This window comes from Oncorhynchus mykiss, chromosome 12 (assembly GCF_057628025.1).
Source record: "Oncorhynchus mykiss isolate SJ-2025 chromosome 12, ASM5762802v1, whole genome shotgun sequence".
Classification (NCBI taxonomy): domain Eukaryota; kingdom Metazoa; phylum Chordata; class Actinopteri; order Salmoniformes; family Salmonidae; genus Oncorhynchus; species Oncorhynchus mykiss.
The window spans coordinates 71,396,604-71,417,639 of NC_143033.1; the positions used below are offsets into that span (position 1 = coordinate 71,396,604).

General features: G+C 41.1%; 1 protein-coding gene and 1 long non-coding RNA gene across 2 annotated transcripts; one reads left to right on the forward strand and one right to left on the reverse strand.

Annotated features, from left to right (window-relative positions):
- Positions 1–6,277: 6,277 nt before the first annotated feature.
- On the reverse strand, positions 6,278–10,654 carry LOC110538108 (eukaryotic translation initiation factor 1b). Its single transcript, XM_021624706.3, has 4 exons — positions 10,495–10,654; positions 9,534–9,697; positions 9,351–9,452; positions 6,278–9,156 (listed from the first exon to the last, which is right to left on the reverse strand). The coding sequence occupies exons 1-4, from the start codon at positions 10,523–10,525 to the stop codon at positions 9,112–9,114; spliced, it is 342 nt and encodes a 113-aa protein (XP_021480381.1). The 5' UTR covers positions 10,526–10,654; the 3' UTR covers positions 6,278–9,111.
- Positions 10,655–15,091: 4,437 nt separating this feature from the next.
- LOC149979362 (uncharacterized) lies at positions 15,092–17,250 on the forward strand. Its single transcript, XR_016485221.1, has 2 exons — positions 15,092–15,153; positions 15,997–17,250. It is a non-coding gene; the product is annotated as an uncharacterized LOC149979362 (long non-coding RNA).
- Positions 17,251–21,036: the final 3,786 nt, after the last annotated feature.

The window sequence follows — 21,036 nt, forward strand, 5'->3', positions numbered from 1 at the left end:
ATGCAGCATGCAATCTGAATTGTCTTGATCGTATGAAGATGTATCCCGTTGACCATATTTAGCCAATTTATAGAAAGCTAGCCAATGCTTAGAGTTTGACTAACCTAGCCTGCTACTGCTGTAAATGTACACTGCTCAAAAAAAATAAAGGGAACACTAAAATAACACATCCTAGATCTGAATGAATGAAATATTCTTGTTAAATACTTTTTTCTTTACATAGTTGAATGTGCTGACAACAAAATCACACAAAAATTATCAATGGAAATCAAATTTATCAACCCATGGAGGTCTGGATTTGGAGTCACACTCAAAATTAAAGTGGAAAACCACACTACAGGCTGATCCAACTTTGATATAATGTCCTTAAAACAAGTCAAAATGAGGCTCAGTAGTGTGTGTGGCCTCCACGTGCCCGTATGACCTCCCTACAACACCTGGGCATGCTCCTGATGAGGTGGTGGATGGTCTCCTGAGGGATCTCCTCCCAGACCTGGACTAAAGCATCCGCCAACTCCTGGACAGTCTGTGGTGCAACGTGGCGTTGGTGGATGGAGCGAGACATGATGTCTCAGATGTGCTCAATTGGATTCAGGTCTGGGGAAAGGGCGGGCCAGTCCATAGCATCAATGCCTTCCTCTTGCAGGAACTGCTGACACACTCCAGCCATATGAGGTCTAGCATTGTTTTGCATTAGGAGGAACCCAGGGCCAACCGCACCAGCATATGGTCTCACAAGGGGTCTGAGGATCTCATCTCGGTACCTAATGGCAGTCAGGCTACCTCTGGCGAGCACATGGAGGGCTATGCGGCCTCCCAAAGAAATGCCACCCCACACCATGACTAACCCACCGCCAAACCGGTCATGCTGGAGGATGTTGCAGGCAGCATAAGTTCTCCACTGTGTCTCCAGACTGTCACGTCTGTCACGTGCTCAGCGTGAACCTGCTTTCATCTGTGAAGAGCACAGGGCGCCAGTGGCGAATTTGCCAATCTTGGTGTTCTCTGGCAAATGAAAAACGTCCTGCACGGTGTTGGGCTGTAAGCACAACCCCCACTTGTGGACGTCGGGCCCTCATACCACCCTCATGGAGTCTGTTTCTGACCGTTTGAGCAGACACATGCACATTTGTGGCCTGCTGGAGGTCATTTTGCAGGGCTCTGGCAGTGCTCCTCCTGCTCCTCCTTGCACTTAGGCGGAGGTAGAGGTCCTGCTGCTGGGTTGTTGCCCTCCTACGGCCTCCTCCACGTCTCCTGATGTACTGGCCTGTCTCCTGGTAGCGCCTCCATGCTCTGGACACTACGCTGACAGACACAGCAAACCTTCTTGCCACAGCTTGCATTGATGTGCCATCCTGGATGAGCTGCATTACCTGAGCCACTTGTGTGGGTTGTAGACTCTGTCCCATGCTACCACTAGAGTGAAAGCACTGCCAGCATTCAAAAGTGACCAAAACATCAGCCAGGAAGCATAGGAACTGAGAAGTGGTCTGTGGTCCCCACCTGCAGAACCACTCCTTTATTGGGGGTGTCTTGCTAATTGCCTATAATTTCCACCTGTTGTCTATTCCATTTGCACAACAGCATGTGAAATGTATTGTCAATCAGTGTTGCTTCCTAAGTGGACAGTTTGATTTCACAGAAGTGTGATTGACTTGGAGTTACATTGTGTTGTTTAAGTGTTCCCTTTATTTTTTTGAGCAGTGTACATTTGCCTGCTGAGGCTAGTGTTTCATTAGCTATCTCTCTGTCAGTGAACACATTTTTGAATCATGATTTGGCATGATTATGGGGTGGTTTTACGGACACAGATTAAGCCTAATCCTAGACTAAATTGCACTTTTAAACTGGACTAACTGAAATGGAATTTCTCAGACATGGTTGAAAATAGCCTCAGAGTTGCTCTAGTCTAGATTTCCAGAAGGACTATTAGAGTAAATCTAGATTTAAGTGAAGGCTTAAATTAAACCTGTCCAGAGTCAGGTTTAACTTCAGATTAATGGATGTTGGCCCCCATGTTGACCTTGGCAAGGGAGTAAAATGGATTACCCTGGACTAATTTAAGGATGATCAAAGAGCACCACCAAGGCCAGACAAATGGACAGTTATAGACAGGAGCAACTCACTGAATGATTTTGATGAAGTCAAATTTCTGTGACTATTTCCTGACGTACAAAGAAAATGCAGCTAACATCATTTGTTTGCTTGAGCCAAGGCTTTTATCTGACTCTCTTAGGGGAAAGCCCATTCCTCCTTCCCTACTGATCACCTTGAGTTTTTTTGGCATCTGCAACCTTCCTCGTGAAACAGGAGATTTGTGTGGTGTAGGTGAACTGACTGTATGCAGAATAGTACACAAAAGTCTGCAATGATATATGTGAACTGAAAGACAATTACATCAAGTTCCCTGATGCTGCGGCCCAAGCCAACTACAAGGTAGATTTATATGAATATGGGAACTTGCCTGGAGTCATTGGCTATATAGATTGATGTCATATTCCCATTAAGTGTCCCACTGCAGCAGATGCTGAGGACTACAGGAATCGTAAATCTGGTTCTCAATAAATGTACAAAGTGTGTGCACTCCCACTTTGCAGTTCTCCAACATTGTTGCATATAGGAAAGGTACGATTTATGACTCAAGGATTTTCCAAAACTGTATGCTCAGCTTGAAGGAGGACAACATTGTGGAATCATACTTGGTAACAGTGGGTATGCACAGAACAACTTCTTGTTCATCCCCTATCTTCATGCAATAGGACCTGAACAACAGCTGTACAACCCAGCTCATATCCACTCCAGAGGTGTAGAGGAGCACATGTTTGGTGTATGGAAGAGTCCTTTCCAGTTTCTCAGAAACACATTGCGCTTTCAACCAAGAAGATGCTGCATTGTCATAATTTTAACAGCAGTGCTTCACAATTACCTCAAACAGCATGGCTGCCCAGATCTTCACACTGAAGATAAGGATGATCCAAACGTTCCCATGGTTGAGGCAGACACCGACAGAAATGGACAAGCCTACAGAGATGCTTTTGCTATGCAGGACTTCTCGCAACAAAGATAGCTCAAGTGATTGAAGCAAACATTAGCCACTATTGGGACCATGAACTGGTGCTGGTTCGAGAATAACATTGGCACTGCTGCTGCTTAATTTTTCTCTCCTCCTTCATAGTGTAAGGTTAAAACCATTGATGATGTGGTTATTAATTTGCTTATGTGCCATTGTACTTATGCTCACTGTATAGCTGAATATTGAGGCCTCTGTCTGTGTCTAGCTCTCTGCCAAAATCCGCAGCCCCGCCTGTGAGAAAAGGTGTGAAAAGGGACTGAGGGTGATAGCGAGAGAGAGAGAGACAGTGTCTGTTTTTCTATGAAACAAGAGCAGATTTGCACGCCACTGAGAAAGGTTCTCAGAAACCTTGTGTTAAGAATAACTTGTTCTTTTAGCTGCACATGCAGGTTTTGACATAGGAGATCACACCATAAGGTGCCATCTTGGGTATATAAGATCCTGTCTTTCTTTTGTTCGGGGCAGAACATCAGGAGAGGCATCATTTGTATGTCAGATGTTTGATCTTTGACTTCTGTCTACAGCTGTATTCTAATTAAAATCGTTATGATTTATATATGCACATTTTGAGTGTTCCTTATTTGTTAAGTAAATAACAGAGCCCAGAAAAGTGGAACCAACATTAGCCAACTCAACATGAAGGGTGTGCATCTTCATATCATGCTTTTCTTTTAAATACATTCATGAAACTAATGTATTTAGCACCAGTTCCTCATGCATGCTCACAGCCTCTTTGTCTTTGTCCTGCTGCCCATGTTAGTGACACAATCTTCCCTCCTGGCTGCTGCAGATGTAGTGAGCTGACCTTCATCCTGTCTTATCCCCTCCAAGCTATGGTGATCATCTGCCTCTAGAAAATGATTACATTGCTGCATTAGATCATATTATTTCTTCAAGAGTTGCATTCATTACATCATTGTTATTATGGAAGTGCAAGAGATTACCGACAACGTTATATATTCCCTGCAGTCCAGGGATGGCACATGTTGAATGAATGTGGCCTACCAAATGAGGATTGGAACAGTCCCCCATCTGAACTGTCCAAATGGTGATCATCGGGGACACCTTCCAGGGATTGTTGGCTATCAATGATCCCATTCAACAAGTCCCCCAGCTCATCTGTCTTTGGTCTTGCTTTGCAAAACGTGCACACCCAAAGATTTTGGTATCTGCACAGACATTGCTGACACATGCCAGATCTTACAACGCCTGGATAAGTATTTCACGCACCAGCTAAACACATAATATGCTCCAGTAATCTGTTGCCAGACAGTCGATGATGTGGCATGCAAACAATGGTTGATGCATGCAACGTCTGATCAGTGAACACAACCTTTACCTCTCCATTCTCTGGAGGTGCATCATGGGTAAACAAATACCAACTACGATTACACCGCCTGGTACAGAGTTTGAGACAACGTTATCATCAGCTGGGATGACCTCAAGGACCTTTTGTATAGTTCACATAGTCCTGTGGGTAGGATTGATATTGCAGCCAGGCCTAAGCCTAGTGTAAATTCACTGGTGGTATGGCTGACTGACCCTAAGTGAACTCTACAAGCCGCACCTTTTCAATTGTCCTCAATGTAGCACCTTGTCAGAAAAGTAAAAACCACAACATGTTACAACTCAACCTAACCTTTTGGCTGTATTTTGGAAATTAGTGGGACATGTGACATTTGATGCGAAAAATCATAGATTAACCTTTCTGCTCGAGGTGGTTATAAACATTTAACGCTGATCCTGTGCATCAACTTGTCTCTCTCTTGCCAGGTGCCTTTCTTTCATACCTTGATGCTTTCTGAACTGAGTAGATTTACATATAATTAAAGCAGAATCTTCATCGCATGTGTGTTCAAACGTTAAAGATTTCCAGATCACTTTGGGAGTGTTAGGTATCTACAGTACTTTATTATGATCCGATTATGCCAGTAGAACAATTCATTGGTAAACACACTAACATGCACAGAAAATGCAAACTCCTCTCTGTTATGAAATCCATCACCTGACTTGACTACATTCTTAATAAAGTTGAACATGATGGGTGAACCTAAAAGCATACAGATGCTGCATCTCATTTGTATCTCAATATGACATCACTTCTGGGTAGCAGTTTTGCTAGGACTGTCTGGAAGTGATCTGAGTGGGGAGGGGAAAAACTGAAAACTACGTAGCCCTTTCAAAACAACAGGAATTCAGGCCTTGCTGCTAACCTCTCCCTTAAAAGTCATCTTATGACAGTGACAAAAAAGGATCATTAAGAGATTACGGTTGTTGTACATCATTGTCACCAACATAGATTTGGTGTAGTGCCACCAAAGGAGAAAAAGGCTCATGAGTGGCATTCTTGCTGTAAACAACACCCCCATTGACACTCAATGATCTTGCAGTTAGCCACTGCTCATCCATGCAGTGGGTCCTACATTTGTTAGTGTCTTTTGACCCCCACGAAAAAAAAGGATCTGACCTCAACCCACCAATAGGTCCTGACGCACCACTTGGGAAAAACTGGTGTCGAGATAGGGTGGCATCCACCGAGCCACCAGTGGCCTTTATCGTCATTGTCACTTTTCATATCTTCACTTATAAATAATGTCAAGCTGGTCTGATAACATTTCCCCACAGAATAAACAAGTCATTAATCTTTCTGTGGCAATGTAAATTTATCTCATTATGGAAGAAAAGCTGAAGGTGATCTTTTGAACTTCATTAAATTCCAAGATTATATGCCGCCAATAACTAGAATTTAGCTTGAACAGTTTTTGTCAGACATAACATGTAGAAAGTACCTGTCATTTTGGGTGGAAATGATTACCTTTCAACAACAATTTAGCTTTAAGCAATGTGTCAACATTTTGGAACAAAGCATTCTTCTGGTCACTTTTTGTGGCAACAGTTTGTGTCTTAATTACGCAATAAGGCCCGAGAAGGTGTGGTATATTGGCCACATACTACAAACCCCTGAGGTGCCTTATTGCTATTAAAAACTGGTTACTAACGTTATTAGAGCAGTAAAAAAAGATGTCATACCCATGGTATACAGTCTGCTATACCACAGCTGTCAGCCAATCAGCATTCAGGGCTCAAACCACCCAGTTTATAATAAAGAGCGTAACGTTTTATTCAATTTACCACTTAAAATGTGACTTTTGATGTTGCATTATGTATATTTCACTTAACCAGTTAATGTATTTTTCACTGTAGGCAACTTAAAAATGTATTTATTGGTCCACTTCCAGAAAGAAAAGTTTTACAAGGTATTCTGTCTCCATATAGACCTTTTTTCACTGTGATCCTGCCTTCAGAACCATCCAATTTACATTTGAAAGAGAAGAAAACATAATTCCATCATAGACATACCCACAATTGTTTCTGTTGTTGTAGATTTGTGTAGTGTGCAGGGTTTCTTCACACCTACCCTTGCTTTCAATAGACAAAAACATGTAACATTTTTGCACAGTTCAAAAAAGCCCTTTATAGCATCACATCAGACCCCAGGTTGGAGGGACGTTGACAGCAGCCGTGACAGCATCAATGCAGTTGTTCCGCGCCAGTGGCGCTAAGCAGCTCTCCCACGACTGCAGAGGGGGACACTGGAACAGTGTTTGTGGTGGTGCAGGAGGGTATTGGACCTCAATGGGTATGCATCAAGTGTCCCAGGGAGCATGACAAAATTATCAGGCTCCCTGTACATCAGCAAGAGGGAGAACCTGGAAGATCTTAATGGTCGCTTTGCGTCCTACCCGGAGAATCTAAATTAGATACCTTTTCGCATCACAATTGTAGGGTTTTCTTTTTTCACTGTTAGCCTAAAGAACTACCATTCACCTTCTCCTATCATTAGGTGTAAAAATCAGATGATATTCTGGTCAGATGCGATAGAACGGCCACCCAGTGCTTTCAAGTACACTCAGTTGCGATTCCTCTCTTAGTGGCTAAAACACTGAGAAGTCTACCTAGGATGTGTTGTATGAATGTGTGAGGCTCGATGTCTGTGTGGCTCAGGTGCACTCACTAGAGGGAACCAACACGCAGCTTGAGCTACAGATCAAGGAACATTGGGAGAGAAGATCCCTTGGTGACCGTAAAGACATGAGTTGCCACTTGGGGATGATCGATAACCTTCAGAACCAGGTAGGTCTACATGGGGACCCATCACTGAACACCTTCCACAGTTGACAGTCTCATTTTGCTTCTAAGCATCATCTTATGACCAGACGACTTACTCTCGTTCATTTGTGACCTGTCACCAAGTAGAATTCTATCCCATTCTTTCAGCAAACAGTAGTGGGAGGGAGGGAAAGTAGATAAGCGAACAAAGGAAGCCACTGCGCACAGACATCAATTCAATACAAACAAAATCTAATGGGGAAAACATTTAAACAGAGATATTGGCACAGCACTGAACAAAAATATAAATGCAACAGTTGAAATGTGGAACCAACATTTTACGAGCTGAAATAGAAGATCATAAACATTTGCCATAAGCACAAAAAACATTTCTCAAATTGTGCACAAATTTGTTTACATCCCTGTAAATGAAAGGTTACTGAGGAGGTTGTCTGTAATAAAGCCCTTTTGTCAGGAAAAACTAATTCTGATTGATTGGGCTTGGCTCCCAAGATGGTAGGCCTATGCCCTCCCAGACCCACCCATTGCTGCAGCCCTGCCCATTCATATTAAATCAATAGATTAGGGCCTAATGAATTTATTTAAATTGTCTGATTTCTTTTATGAACTGTAACGCAGTAAAATCATTGAAATTGCTGCAGTTATATTTTTGTTCAGTGTACATGACCAAAAGTATGTGGACACCTGCTTGTCAATCTCATGGGAATTAATATGGAGTTGGTCCCCCCTTTGCTGCTATAACAGCCTCCACTCTTCTGGGAAGGCTTTCCACTAAATGTTGGAACATTGCTGCAGGGACTTGCTTCCATTCAGCCACAAGAGCATTAGTGAGGTCGGGCACTGATGTTGGTCGATTAGGCCTGGCTCGCAGTCGGCGTTCCAATTCATCCCAAAGGTGTTCGATGGGGTTGAGGTCAGGGCTCTGTGCAGGCCAGTCAAGTTCTTCCACACCGAGCTCAACAAACCAGTCCTGTACGGACCTCGCTTTGTGCATGGGGGCATTATCATGCTGAAACAGGAAAGGGCCTTCCCCAAACTGTTGCCACAAAGTTGGAAGCACAGAATCATCTAGAATTTCATTGTATGCTGCAGCGTTAAGATTTCCCTTTACTGGAACTAAGGGGCCTAGCCCAAACCATGAAAAACAGCCCCAGACCATTATTCCTTCCCCACCAAACTTTACAGTTGGCACTATGCATTCGGGCAGGTAGCGTTCTCCTGGCATCCGCCAAACCCAGATTCGCCCATCGGACTGCCAGATGGTGAAGCGTGATTCATCACTCCAGAGAATGCGTTTCCACTGCTCCAGTGTCCAATGGCGGTGAGCTTTACACCACTCCAGCCGACGCTTCGCATTGCGCATGGTGATCTGAGGCGTGTGTGCGGCTGCTCGGCCATGGAAACCCATTTCATGAAGCTCCCGACGAACAGTTATTGTGCTGACGTTGCTTCCAGAGGCAGTTTGGAACTCAGTAGTAAGTGTTGCAACCGAGGACAGACGATCTTTACATGCTACTTGCTTCAGCACTTGCCGATCCCCTTCTGTGAGCTTGTGCGGCCTACCACTTCTCGGCTGAGCCGTTGTTGCTCCTAGACGTTTCCACTTCACAATAACAGCACTTACAGTTGACCGGGGCAGCTCTAGCAAGGCAGAAATTTGACGAACTGACTTGTTGGAAAGGTGGCATCCTATGACAGTGCCACGTTGAAAGTCACTGAGCTCTTCAGTACGGACCATTCTACTGCCAATGTTTGTCTATGGAGATTGGATGGCGTGTACTCTATTTTATACACCGGTCAGCAATGGGTGTGGCCGAAATAGCCGAATCCACTAATTTGAAGGGGTGTCCACATAATTTTGGCCATGTAGTGTATCAGGACCAGGGAGATGAGGCTGCTGAGAGCTTCTAGAATCCGTGGACCTTGAGCTGCTCCTCTTTCGCCAGGCCAATCTGGAAGTAGGATGAGGGCAGAAGAGACATCACACAAAGGAACTTTGAACTCCAGTCACAGAACATTTACAAACAGGTGCTTTTCTATATGAGAGCCATCTGTAGGGGCCATGACAGATGGCCACTTAGTACACACAAGTGTGGAGTATAAGCTGGGTGCAATGTGCTATAGCAGGGACAAGAGTCAAACCTACCTCAATCAGAAACGTGCAGATATTCTTGCGCTGGTCACCTTGCAGCTGAATTACTTCCCCATACTCTGGGTGCTCAATCACTGTCCCATTGCAGGCAAATTTCTGTTGACAAAGCAGAACTAGTCAAACAAGACATGGAACTTTTTTAGTTTACCACCTAGTGTAAACTCTGCCATAACATACCTTCTTAAAGGCCTTGACTAGCTTCTTCTTATCATAGTCAATGGCTATGCCCTGGACCGTGGTCAGAGTCTTCCTGCCGTTACGCTGCTGGATTCTTATGTGGATGTAGTCGTCAGTCCCAGATGGGAGTCTGTCATTACCCTTAGTTGCATCTGCAAATGGGTCTGTGGGAAGAACACCATTAAAAACAAAACAATTTACTGAAGACAAAAATAGAGTTCAAAACAAGCAACCTAAAGTGATACCTAAGATGTCACTTTTGTTTGACCTAGATAACAAAAAAAATGCAGGCCGATAAACTGGTGATGTAACGTCCTATCCACGAGTCTCAGGCCCAAGCAAAACGCTGTTTATATGCTGGTTAACAGACTAGTACATGGAAATTGAGATTTTGGACAACTACGACAGTAGGGGAATATCATTAGATCTAGCTATTTGTTTGAACTATTTATAGTTTCAACCTGAGGGACTTCCTGAAAAAAAAAAACTGTCGTATCAGACAGATTGGGCAAAAAGTTACATTTATACTCTGGCCATTGTTGACTCTGTGCCAGAAAAACAACCGGCAGTAACAATTTGCTAACCGAATAACGTATTGTACGTTGATTAATGTGTCCACAATAGAGTAATTTGCTATAACGGCTACAAATCCGTGTTGGGACCAAACGTTAAACAAGGACATTAACTTAGTCTGATGATGTCGATAAGTGTTGGTCAACGTAAAAAATAATAATAATAAAAAACACCTGGCATGCTATTAATAACTTTTTGCAATCTGAAGGGAATGTTCTCGATATAACTAAACAGATGTTTTATGAAGAGATTTATTTACAATTTATGATTAAAATCAAACGTTATATTTAGTTGTAACGTCGTCAACATGTTTGCAAATGCTAGCTAACATTACCAACAGCCATTCCCCCCGCTAATCACGTTAGCCGAGATGGTTGAAATGTCTTACCGAAAGTTTGGAGGTTCTGGATAGCGGACATACGATAAGATTGACTTTGCTTTCGGATAATAACTGGCTAGCGATCGACGGGTCCGCCCAATTTCTGTTTTTCTTTGAATCTTCCTTTACACGGGGACGAAGCTTTAGTCGGCTGACCGGCTTTCACAAAATGGACATCGTTCAGATTGCAAAGTGGTACACAACCTTTTACAGCGCCTCCCCGAAACTACCGTCACCGACGTTTTTGACGTACGTGTGGACGTGTGCTACGCCACCCTATTTTACTGGAAGGATGACATAATTATTTTGGTATTTCTGGGGGGGAAATATCCACTAGGCTGCATAAAAAATATATAAATTAAGTGTGACGACCTTAGCTAACTCCAAGGTAGAGTTCTATGAATATGGGAACTTTCCTGGAGTCATTGGCTGTATTTAGGGTGACCAGACGTCCCCGTTTTCCGGAGACAGTCCCCGGCTGGAGAATGTCCCCGTTTTTAACTGTGCGTTAAAAACAGACCGCAACGTGAAATAGTTTATTTGGCAAGGAACGTTTATATGTAAAACATTTTGTTATTCAATTATTTTATGATCAGTTTTCATATGTACTTAAAATAGTAGGTACCCTTTTATTTAAATTATTATTTGTTTTATTTCTCAGAATAGTTCCTGATTACACTAAAGAGGGTTTTTAGTCTCTCTTACTTCAAGAACCCATGGTTTGGTCTTGAACATAATTTCCAGTTGAGTTGAATTTCAAAGGTTATGGAATAAGCTATTTTCACTTTAAATTGACTTAAATGGTGCAGATCTCAGTTCCTTATCGTTTACGTTCACTGCTCCTACGTCTTTGACTCATCCTACTACAGTTTGTACTTTTATATCATCTTTGCTGTTTTGTCTTTGTCTATATTATCTCTTAATGCTAGGGGGTTACGAAACAGTGTGAAGCGCAAGGCCTTATTTTTATTTGCTAAACAATTTCGAACAGATTTTTGCTTTTTTCAAGAGTCTCACTCAATTTTGGCTGATGCCAACTTCTGGAGGTCACAGTGGGGCAACGATATTTGGCTTTCCCATGGATCTGAACGCTCTGCTGGTGTCACTACAATGAAAAATACCTTTGGTGGTAATATTCTACACTCGGAATGTGACCCCTTTGGTCACTTTATTTGTCTTGTGATCAGTTACAATGACATTACACTCATTACTGTAAACTTCTACGGGTACAACACCAAACATGAGAATGATGAGTTGCTTGAATCTATAGAGAAACATATACTTCATTGGTTATCTAAATTTCCCAATTCGTTATTACTGATAGGAGGGGACTTTAACATTACAATAGATAATTCAACTGATAGATGGCCCCCAGGTAGGCCAACCAATCAGAATTTGGGTTTAATACTTTTTATGGAAAAGTTTGATCTTACGGAGGAGAGAGAGGTTGGAGAGAGAGGTTTCCGGCCGAAAGATCATTCACTTGGAGTAACAAAACAGGCTACAGACAATCCAGAATAGATTTTTGGCTTATATCCAAATGTATTGATAGTGAGTGTGTTACTACAAATATTTGTACTACTCCCCTCACAGACCATAAGGCTATTTACATTGATATCAAAATATTTACCCCTGATACGAACCTTGGTAGAGCATCCTACTGGAAGCTAAATAGCTCATTATTAAATAAGGATATAGTTACATTTGAGGTTAAAGATCTGCTCTCACACTTTTGGGAAAAGGCTTGTGAAGAAAAATCTTATTGCAAGAACTGGGAGCTCTTTAAATTTGAGGTGTCTAAATATCTTAGAAAATATGGTAGTAATCTTGCTAAGACCAGAAGAGCTGAGGAGGAAAAGGTGATCACTAAGATAACTTCCCTTTCTCAGAGGTGCCCAGCTGACCTCTTGGGGAAGGAGAAGATACATCTAAAGAACAATAAATCACCAGGTGTTGATGGAATTACATCAGAATTTTACAAATTATTTTCTGAACAAGTAGCTCCCTTCCTATTTGAAGTCTTTTTAGAGAGTATTAAAAACAATGTTCTCCCTCCTACAATGAGTCAGGGGTTAATAACACTGATACCTAAACCCCAAAAAGAAGTGCTGCTCATCGATAACTGGCGTCCAATTTGTCTTCTTAATAATGACTATAAGATATTAGCCTCACTACTTGCAAAAATAATTAAAGAAGTCCTGGATGCAATCATTGATGAAACACAGTCTGGCTTCATGAGGAACAGACATATTTCTAACAATGTCAGACTAGTATTAGACGTACTTGACTACTCAGACCTAATAACTGAGGATAGCTTCATATTATTTTTAGATTTTTATAAAGCATTTGACACAGTAGAGCATCAGTTTCTCTTCCAATCCCTTGAGAGACTTGGCTTTGGGGATTTTTTCTGTAAGGCTATTAAGACTCTCTATGCAAATGGTAACAGCTCTATCAAATTGAAATATGGCACCTCACCTAGATTTGAGTTGAAGAGAGGAATTAGGCAAGGTTGTCCTATCTCTCCGTACCTGTTTTTATTAATCACCCAACTTCTTGCAAATTCTTTAAATAATAGTCCTGTACAAGGTATCTCCATAGCTGGTAAAGAAATTATTATAAGCCAGCAGGCTGACGATACTACACTTTTTCTGAAAGACGCTAACCAAATTCCCATATCGATCAATGTGATACAATCCTTTTCCAAAGCGTCTGGTCTATATCTTAACATTAAGAAATGTGAACTCATGGCTGTCAAAGATTGTGTGACACCTTCATATTATGGTATTCCAGTAAAAGAAGAACTTACATATTTAGGCATAACAATTACAAAGGATCAGAAGTCTAGAGGCTTACTAAATTTTAACCCTCTTATTAAAAAAACACAGAAGAAACTAAATCAATGGCTACAGAGGGACCTATCTTTAAAAGGTAGAGTCCTAATAACCAAGGCTGAAGGTATCTCTAGACTAACATATGGTGCGCTATCTTTATATCTTGACCGTAAAATAAGCAAGGAGATAGACCAGATGCTTTTCAACTTTCTTTGGAGAAACCGTACCCATTACATTAGGAAAACTGTTGTAATGAACACTTTAAATGAGAATGGAGGACTGAATTTTCTGGATTTTACTACTTTAAATAATACTTTTAAGATCAATTGGATAAAACAATTCCTAAGAAGACCCACTTCTATCTGGAGTTTTATTCCTCATCATGTCTTCTCTACTTTTGGTGGCCTTACCTTCATGTTGTTTTGCAATTATAATATTGACAAAGTTCCAGTGAAACGTTCTGCTTTTCATCGGCAGGTTTTCTTGTCATGGTCCTTAATTTATAAACACAATTTTTCTCCACACAGATATTATATATGGAATAATCGGGATATATTGTATAAAAATACCTCTCTGTTTTTAGAATATTGGTTCCGAAATAATATCCTATTGGTGAGCCAACTGGTAAATGCAGAGGGTCTTTTACTCAGTTATAAAGAATTCTTATCACTTTACAAGGTCCCTGTAACACCTAAAGATTTTGCAATTGTTTTAGATGCCATTCCCTCAGGTGTTGCTCTGTTATTCAGGAACGTGTCAAGACCTGACCCTCAGAGCCTACCTTCTATTGACCCTGTTGACTCATCAGTAGGAAAGACCTGACCCTCAGAGCCTACCTTCTGTTGACCCTGTTGACTCATCAGTAGGAAAGATTTGTTTCTCTTTTGGTCCATTCAACAACAAGCGATACGAACCTTGTTTCAGCAGGATGTTGTATCTTATGTCATGCCTTATTGGAATGGATTTATTGAGAATATCTGTTGGAAAAAAGTTTGGATGTTGCCACACACATACCTACTTGTTAACAAAATTAAGGAAGTTTCCTTTAAAATTATTCATAAATATTATCCTGCCAACCACTATATGAAGAAGTTTAAGGAAAACATCAACTCAAATTGCTCCTTTTGTAATGACCACCCAGAAACAGTTGTGCATTTTTTTTGGCATTGTATGCATGTAAGAAAACTGTGGCAAGACATCAGTAGGTTTATAATTGAACACATTTATGAAGATTTTACACTATTGTGGAGAGATGTACTGTTTGGATTCTTTACATACAATAGAAATAAGCGGAATCATTTTTATGTAATTAATTTCATTATTCTTTTGGCCAAATTTCATATACACAAATGTAAATTTACAAACAGAAAACCACATTTTCGTACCCTACAAAAAGAAATTGAACTGTATTTTAAGACGGTTAAATGCTCTACTAACAAAAAAGCTGTTAGAATTGTAAGTATATTTATGTCCCTTAAGGTCCTTGTGTAATTGTAATGTGATATTGTACCCCCTAGCTCGATTGTCTATTGTTTGTAATCTATGTATGCTTGTGTTCCCTCATGTGCTTTATGTATTGATTTGAAATTAATTTTAAAAAGTAATAATATATATATATATATTTTTTTTAATAAAAAAAAGTTTACTTGGCAAGAAAGACCGGGCAGCAGAGCCTACCGGTTGACGTCTCAATCGCGTTGTGCTTGTTTAGGCCAACAGAGGGGGCTGCTCCCCATAGCAGCTTCATTCACTTCTTCTTCTACTAACTACTTGCTCGCGATAGTTTTAGAGAAAACTGCTGTGGCAAACTCAGCCAGAAGCTAGCAAGTATCAGGTGAATCCACAACATCACCACAAACGTCTTTTCAAGTCAAACAATCGTTTGAGATACCAGCTAGTGATGTTATAATGTCACAATTTATTATATAGATAGATGATCTGCTGTATAAGGTTTTAAATAGGTTATGCTAGCTAACAGTAGCTCTGTAGGCTAAGTTAGCTAGCTACTGTTATGGTAGCTAGGTTAAAAAACATGTAAACATGCAGTGGACGGGCTATTTTGAAAATATGATTATTTTAAATGAATGCACAATTCATTCTGATAATATTTTTGTAGATTACAATTTTAATGGTTTGGCATTATAACTAGTGTGACAATATATTTAGAAATGTTCATGGATAACATTAGCAGTGGAGAGGAAGAAGAGTGAAGGAGACAGAGGAGGAAAGGTAAAGATATGGTTACAGAGCCTGCCAATGTATTATTCCAAACGATGTTTTAGAGATAAAATACAAAAATTAGGAAAGCAATGGGAATCTGTTAACCAAAGTATTTTATCTAATAGTATGCTATTTATTAATACAGATTAGAGAGGAAGGAGAATGAAAAATTAAGGGAGTAAAAAGAGTGAAGCAAGGAGAGTGTAGAAGAGTGAGGTGGAAAGGTGAAGAGAAGGAAAGGAAGACGAGTGAAGAAAAGAGGAGGAGAAGAAAAAGTTAAGAGAGTAAGAAGAGTGACACAAGGAGAGTGAAGAGGAGATACAATGACTCGGTTTCCAAGAAATGGAAATGCACTTTTTATGAAAAACATGATGAGAGAATTTCCATTTATACGCTCAGGTCAAGACGATAGAATGGTTCACTGCAGCCTTTGTAATTCCTCTCTTTCAATTGGCAGCCGGAGAAGAACGGCAGTGGTAGAACATCAACAGACGAAAAAGCACAAAGCCTCTCTGATTGCCCGTGTTGGTATGCCCTCTGTCACCACATTCTTCAAGAAAGTAGAGCCTTCCCAAGAAGAACATGGTTTAGCTGTGCAGGAGGGTGTCTTTTCATACCACACTATGCAACACAATCATAGTTACAGATCTATGGACTGCACAGCACAACTGACACAGAAGCTTTATGAGCCAAAGTTTACATGTGCTAGGACAAAATGTGACGCCATAGTGAGTAACGTGTTAGCAACATGGGCAACTACTTTGGTAACACAGGACCTAGACCAGGTTGAATTTGTGTCCCTGTACATTGATGTGTTCAATCATGGACATGTAAAGTTGCTGTAAATAGTAGTCAGATATTGTAAGATATATGGTGGCAACACATCTGTGGAAACAAAACTGCCTGATTTTGTTGAATTGAATGGAAAAACAGCAGAGGAAATTGCAGCTGAGGTCTTGGTGGTCATCCAAAAATGTAACCTGGAAAACATTCTCTGCAACCTCTGCGTGAAGAGATCCAGAAGGCAGCAGTCACACTGCAGGAAAAATGCCCCAATGTGACCATCAATGACGATGCATTGTGTGACGAGGTTACTGGCCAGCAAGAGTTCCAAAAGGGGGGATCGCTTGAAGAATGGAAAACATCTGAGGCACCACTTAGTCAGAGATGGAGCACGGTGGTTACCCACTTCAAAGAGAATGCCATCCCACACACTAACCTGGCTAGATTAGCGTCTGTTGTCATGTGCTTACCTGGAGGTAATGCACCAGTCGAGAGAGTGTTCTCCCAAATGAATGATCTATGGACAGCAGCAAGAAATAGGTTCACTGTTCCTACCATCAAGGCTGTGCTTATTGTGAAGACAAACTTCAACCTCCCCTGCCAGGAGTTCATGGAGAACCTGGCCAAAGACAGCGATCCTGAAGAAAATACATTCTTCTGAGAAACATACAGATTAGGTTGGTATAAGTATATTATGTAGTTACCAATCTCATCAGCATCTTATTTCTTTATTATGTTGTTTAGTATTTCACGTATACTATTGTCTGTTTTTTCAATTTTGCTCATGTTCTCTTCTGCTCTTATTCTAGCAGGACCACTGAATGGCTGTTCAGATCAGACAGTTCTGTCTTGTCTATAGTGTTTCTGTAGTGTAGTTGTTTTCTCTGTATCACAATGTGCCTATTAGACTAAATACATGAAACTGGAATTGTCCCCCTTTTTTATTTCATAGATAATAACACTGGATATTTTTTTCATTTCAGAAATCTGGTCACCTTAGTATAGATGGATGTCATATTCCCATCAATCAATCAATGACATGTATTTATAAAGCACTTCTTACATCAGTTGATGTCACAAAGTGCTGTACAGAAACCCGGCCTAAAACCCCAAACAGCAAGCAATGCAGGTGTAGAAGCACGGTGGCTAGAAAAAACTCCCTAGAAAGGCCAGAACCTAGGAAGAAACGTAGAGAGGAACCAGGCAATGAGGGGTGGCCAGTCCTCTTCTGGCTGTGCCTGGTGGAGATTATAACAGAACATGGCCAAGATGTTGAAATGTTCATAGACCAACAAGGTCAAGTAATAATAATCACAGTGGTTGTAGAGGGTGCAACAGGTCAGCACCTCAGGAGTAAATGTCAGTTGGCTTTTCATAGCCGATCATTCAGAGTATCTCTACCGCTCCTGTTGTCTCTGGAGAGTTGAAAACTGCAGGTCTGGGACAAGGTAGCACGTCCGGTGAACAAGTCAGGGTTCTATAGCCGCAGGCAGAATTGTTGAAATTGGAGCAGCAGCACGACCAGGTGGACAGCAAGGAGTCATCAGGCCAGGTAGTCTTGAGGCATGGTCCTAGGGCTCAGGTCCTCAGAGAGAGAGAGAGAGAAAAAGGGAGAGAGAATTAGAGAGAGCATACTTAAATTCGCACAGGACACCGGATAAGACAGGATAAATACTGCAGATATAACAGACTGACCCTAGCGCTTTCAACCAAGAAGATGCTCCATTGTCATAATTTCAACAGCAGTGCTTCATAATTACCTCAAACAGAATGGCTTCCTAGATCCTCGTATTGAAGATGAGGATGACCCAGATAGATGTTCCCATGGTTGAGGCAGACAACAACACAAATGGACTAGCCTGCAGAGATGCTTGTGCAATGCAGCACTTCTCACAACAAAGATACAGTGCCTTGCGAAAGTATTCGGCCCCCTTGAACTTTGCGACCTTTTGCCACATTTCAGGCTTCAAACATAAAGATATAAAACTGTATTTTTTTGTGAAGAATCAACAACAAGTGGGACACAATCATGAAGTGGAACGACATTTATTGGATATTTCAAACTTTTTTAACAAATCAAAAACTGAAAAATTGGGCGTGCAAAATTATTCAGCCCCTTTACTTTCAGTGCAGCAAACTCTCTCCAAAAGGTCGCAAAGTTCAAGGGGGCCGAATACTTTTGCAAGGCACTGTAGCTCAAGTGATTGAAGCAAACAATAGCCATGGATTCACAAATGGAAATATCGGGACCCCAAACTGGTGCTGGTCTGAGAGGAACATTGGTACTGCTGCTGCTTAATTTTTCTCTCCTCCTTCATAGACAACTCAACATGAAGGGTGTGCATCTTCATATCATGCTCTTCTTTTAAATATATTAGTTTTTCACTCATGAAACTAATGTATTTAGCACCAGTTTCTCATTCATGCTCAGCCTCTTTGTCTTTGTCCTGCTGCCCATGTTAGTGACACAATCTTCCCTCCTGGCTGCTGCAGATGTAGTGAGCTGAGTGCAAGAGATGACTGACAAAATTGCATATTCCAAGTCCAATGATGACACTTGTTGAATGAATATCCTACCAAATGAGGATTGGAATGGTCCCCCATCTGAACTGTCAACGGCTGAGTTTAGACAAGCAATTATGATATTTTTTCCACTAATTGGTCTTTTGTCCAATCTGTCTCTGGTATTTCCAGCCTTGAAAACCCTCCATACAATCAACAGCTTTTGTCTTCTTTAAATAGATTTATATGTTTTTCCACAGGACCTTAGAAAGACAAAACAATATATACTTAACACAAATATAAAACGCAACATGCAATAATTTCAATGATTTTACTGAGTGACAGTTCATATCAGGATATCAGTCAATTAAAATAAATTCCATAGGCCCTAATCTATGGATTTCACATGACTGGGCAGGGGCGAAGCCATGGGTGGGCCTGGGAGTGCATAGGCCCACCCACTTGGGAGCCAGCCAGGCCCAGCAAATTAAAATGAGTTTTTCACCACAAAATGGCTTTATTACTGACAGAAATATTCCTCAGTTTCATCAGCTATCTGGGTGGCTGGTCTCAGACAATTCCGCATGCGAAGAAGCCAGATGTGGAAGTCCTGGGCTGGCGTGGTTACACGTGGTCTGCGGTTGTTAGGCCGGTTGGACTTAATGCCAAATTCTCTAAATGACGTTGGAGGTGGCTTATGGTAGAGAAATTAACATTAAATTCTCTGGCAACAGCTCTGGTGAGCATTCCTGCAGTCAGCATGCCAATTTGCGAGTTCCTTTAAAACTTGAGGCATATGTGGCATGGTGTTGTGTGACAAAAGTGCACATTTTAGAGTGCATTTTATATTCATAAGCAAAAAGTGGCCTTTCATTGTCCACAGCACAAGGTGCACCTGTGTAATGATCGTTCTGGTTAATCAACTTCTTGATATGCCTCACCTGTCAGGTGGATGGATTGTCTTGGGAAAGGAGAAATGCTCACTAACAGGGACGTAAACAAGGGGAGGGGGGGATATTTTATTTGAGCTCATGAAACATGGGACCAACACAATATATGTTGCGTTTATATTTTTGTTCAGTGTAGAAATGATTTTAGTAAGTACAGTGCCTTGCGAAAGTATTCGGCCCCCTAGAACTTTGCGACCTTTTGCCACATTTCAGGCTTCAAACATAAAGATATAAAACTGTATTTTTTTGTGAAGAATCAACAACAAGTGGGACACAATCATGAAGTGGAACGACATTTATTGGATATTTCAAACTTTTTTAACAAATCAAAAACTGAAAAATTGGGCGTGCAAAATTATTCAGCCCCTTTACTTTCAGTGCAGCAAACTCTCTCCAGAAGTTCAGTGAGGATCTCTGAATGATCCAATGTTGACCTAAATGACTAATGATGATAAATACAATCCACCTGTGTGTAATCAAGTCTCCGTATTGTGAAAAGCAAGAGCAGCAGCATATATTATAAAATGTCTCTCTTTCGCTCTACTGCAGCGGTCGTGTTCGGATCTGTACAGGCCCTTCCGGACAAGTCAGTTAAAATCACACATACCCGAAACCCGTGACAATCATATCAGATCTGACCCAGACCCGTGACATTATTTCCCGAATCGGGTCTCGGGGATTCGGGTACAGGTGGATCCTTGAAGACCTCTACTGCATATGCATATTAGCCAACACAGCATATCCTACACATAATAGCATAACTTGCAATACAATCTTCTCTAAAAACAGCTGAGCAGAATGTATAGCTTACAATGTGCTCTGCAATATGATGACCAGGATTTGATTCTAAACCGGATGAGTTCTCAAATGTCAGCAGTTGCCCAATACCATGGTCGGCACGCATAATGTTGGATGCATTATCATTTAAGGTATGGAGAATGATAAAGGGTCTGCAGGATTACAGAAAAAGCATTTGGGAAATGAATGTTGAAGTTTCAAATACAAAATGTTCAGTGAATGTGAATATATTTAGTGGGTTTAAATGATTAGCCTAACTTTCCAACTAACCTAAAAGTTGACCGTGCCAAATTCTTGCCAATCCATTATTCTACTACTATGACAGAGTGTTAGGCATATTGTCCATAATATGCAAAATAGCAAAGGTGTCTCAGGCAGTATATAAAGTATCTACAGTTGAAGTCGGAAGTTTACATACACCTTAGCCAAATACATTTACACTCAGTTTTTCACAAATCCTGACA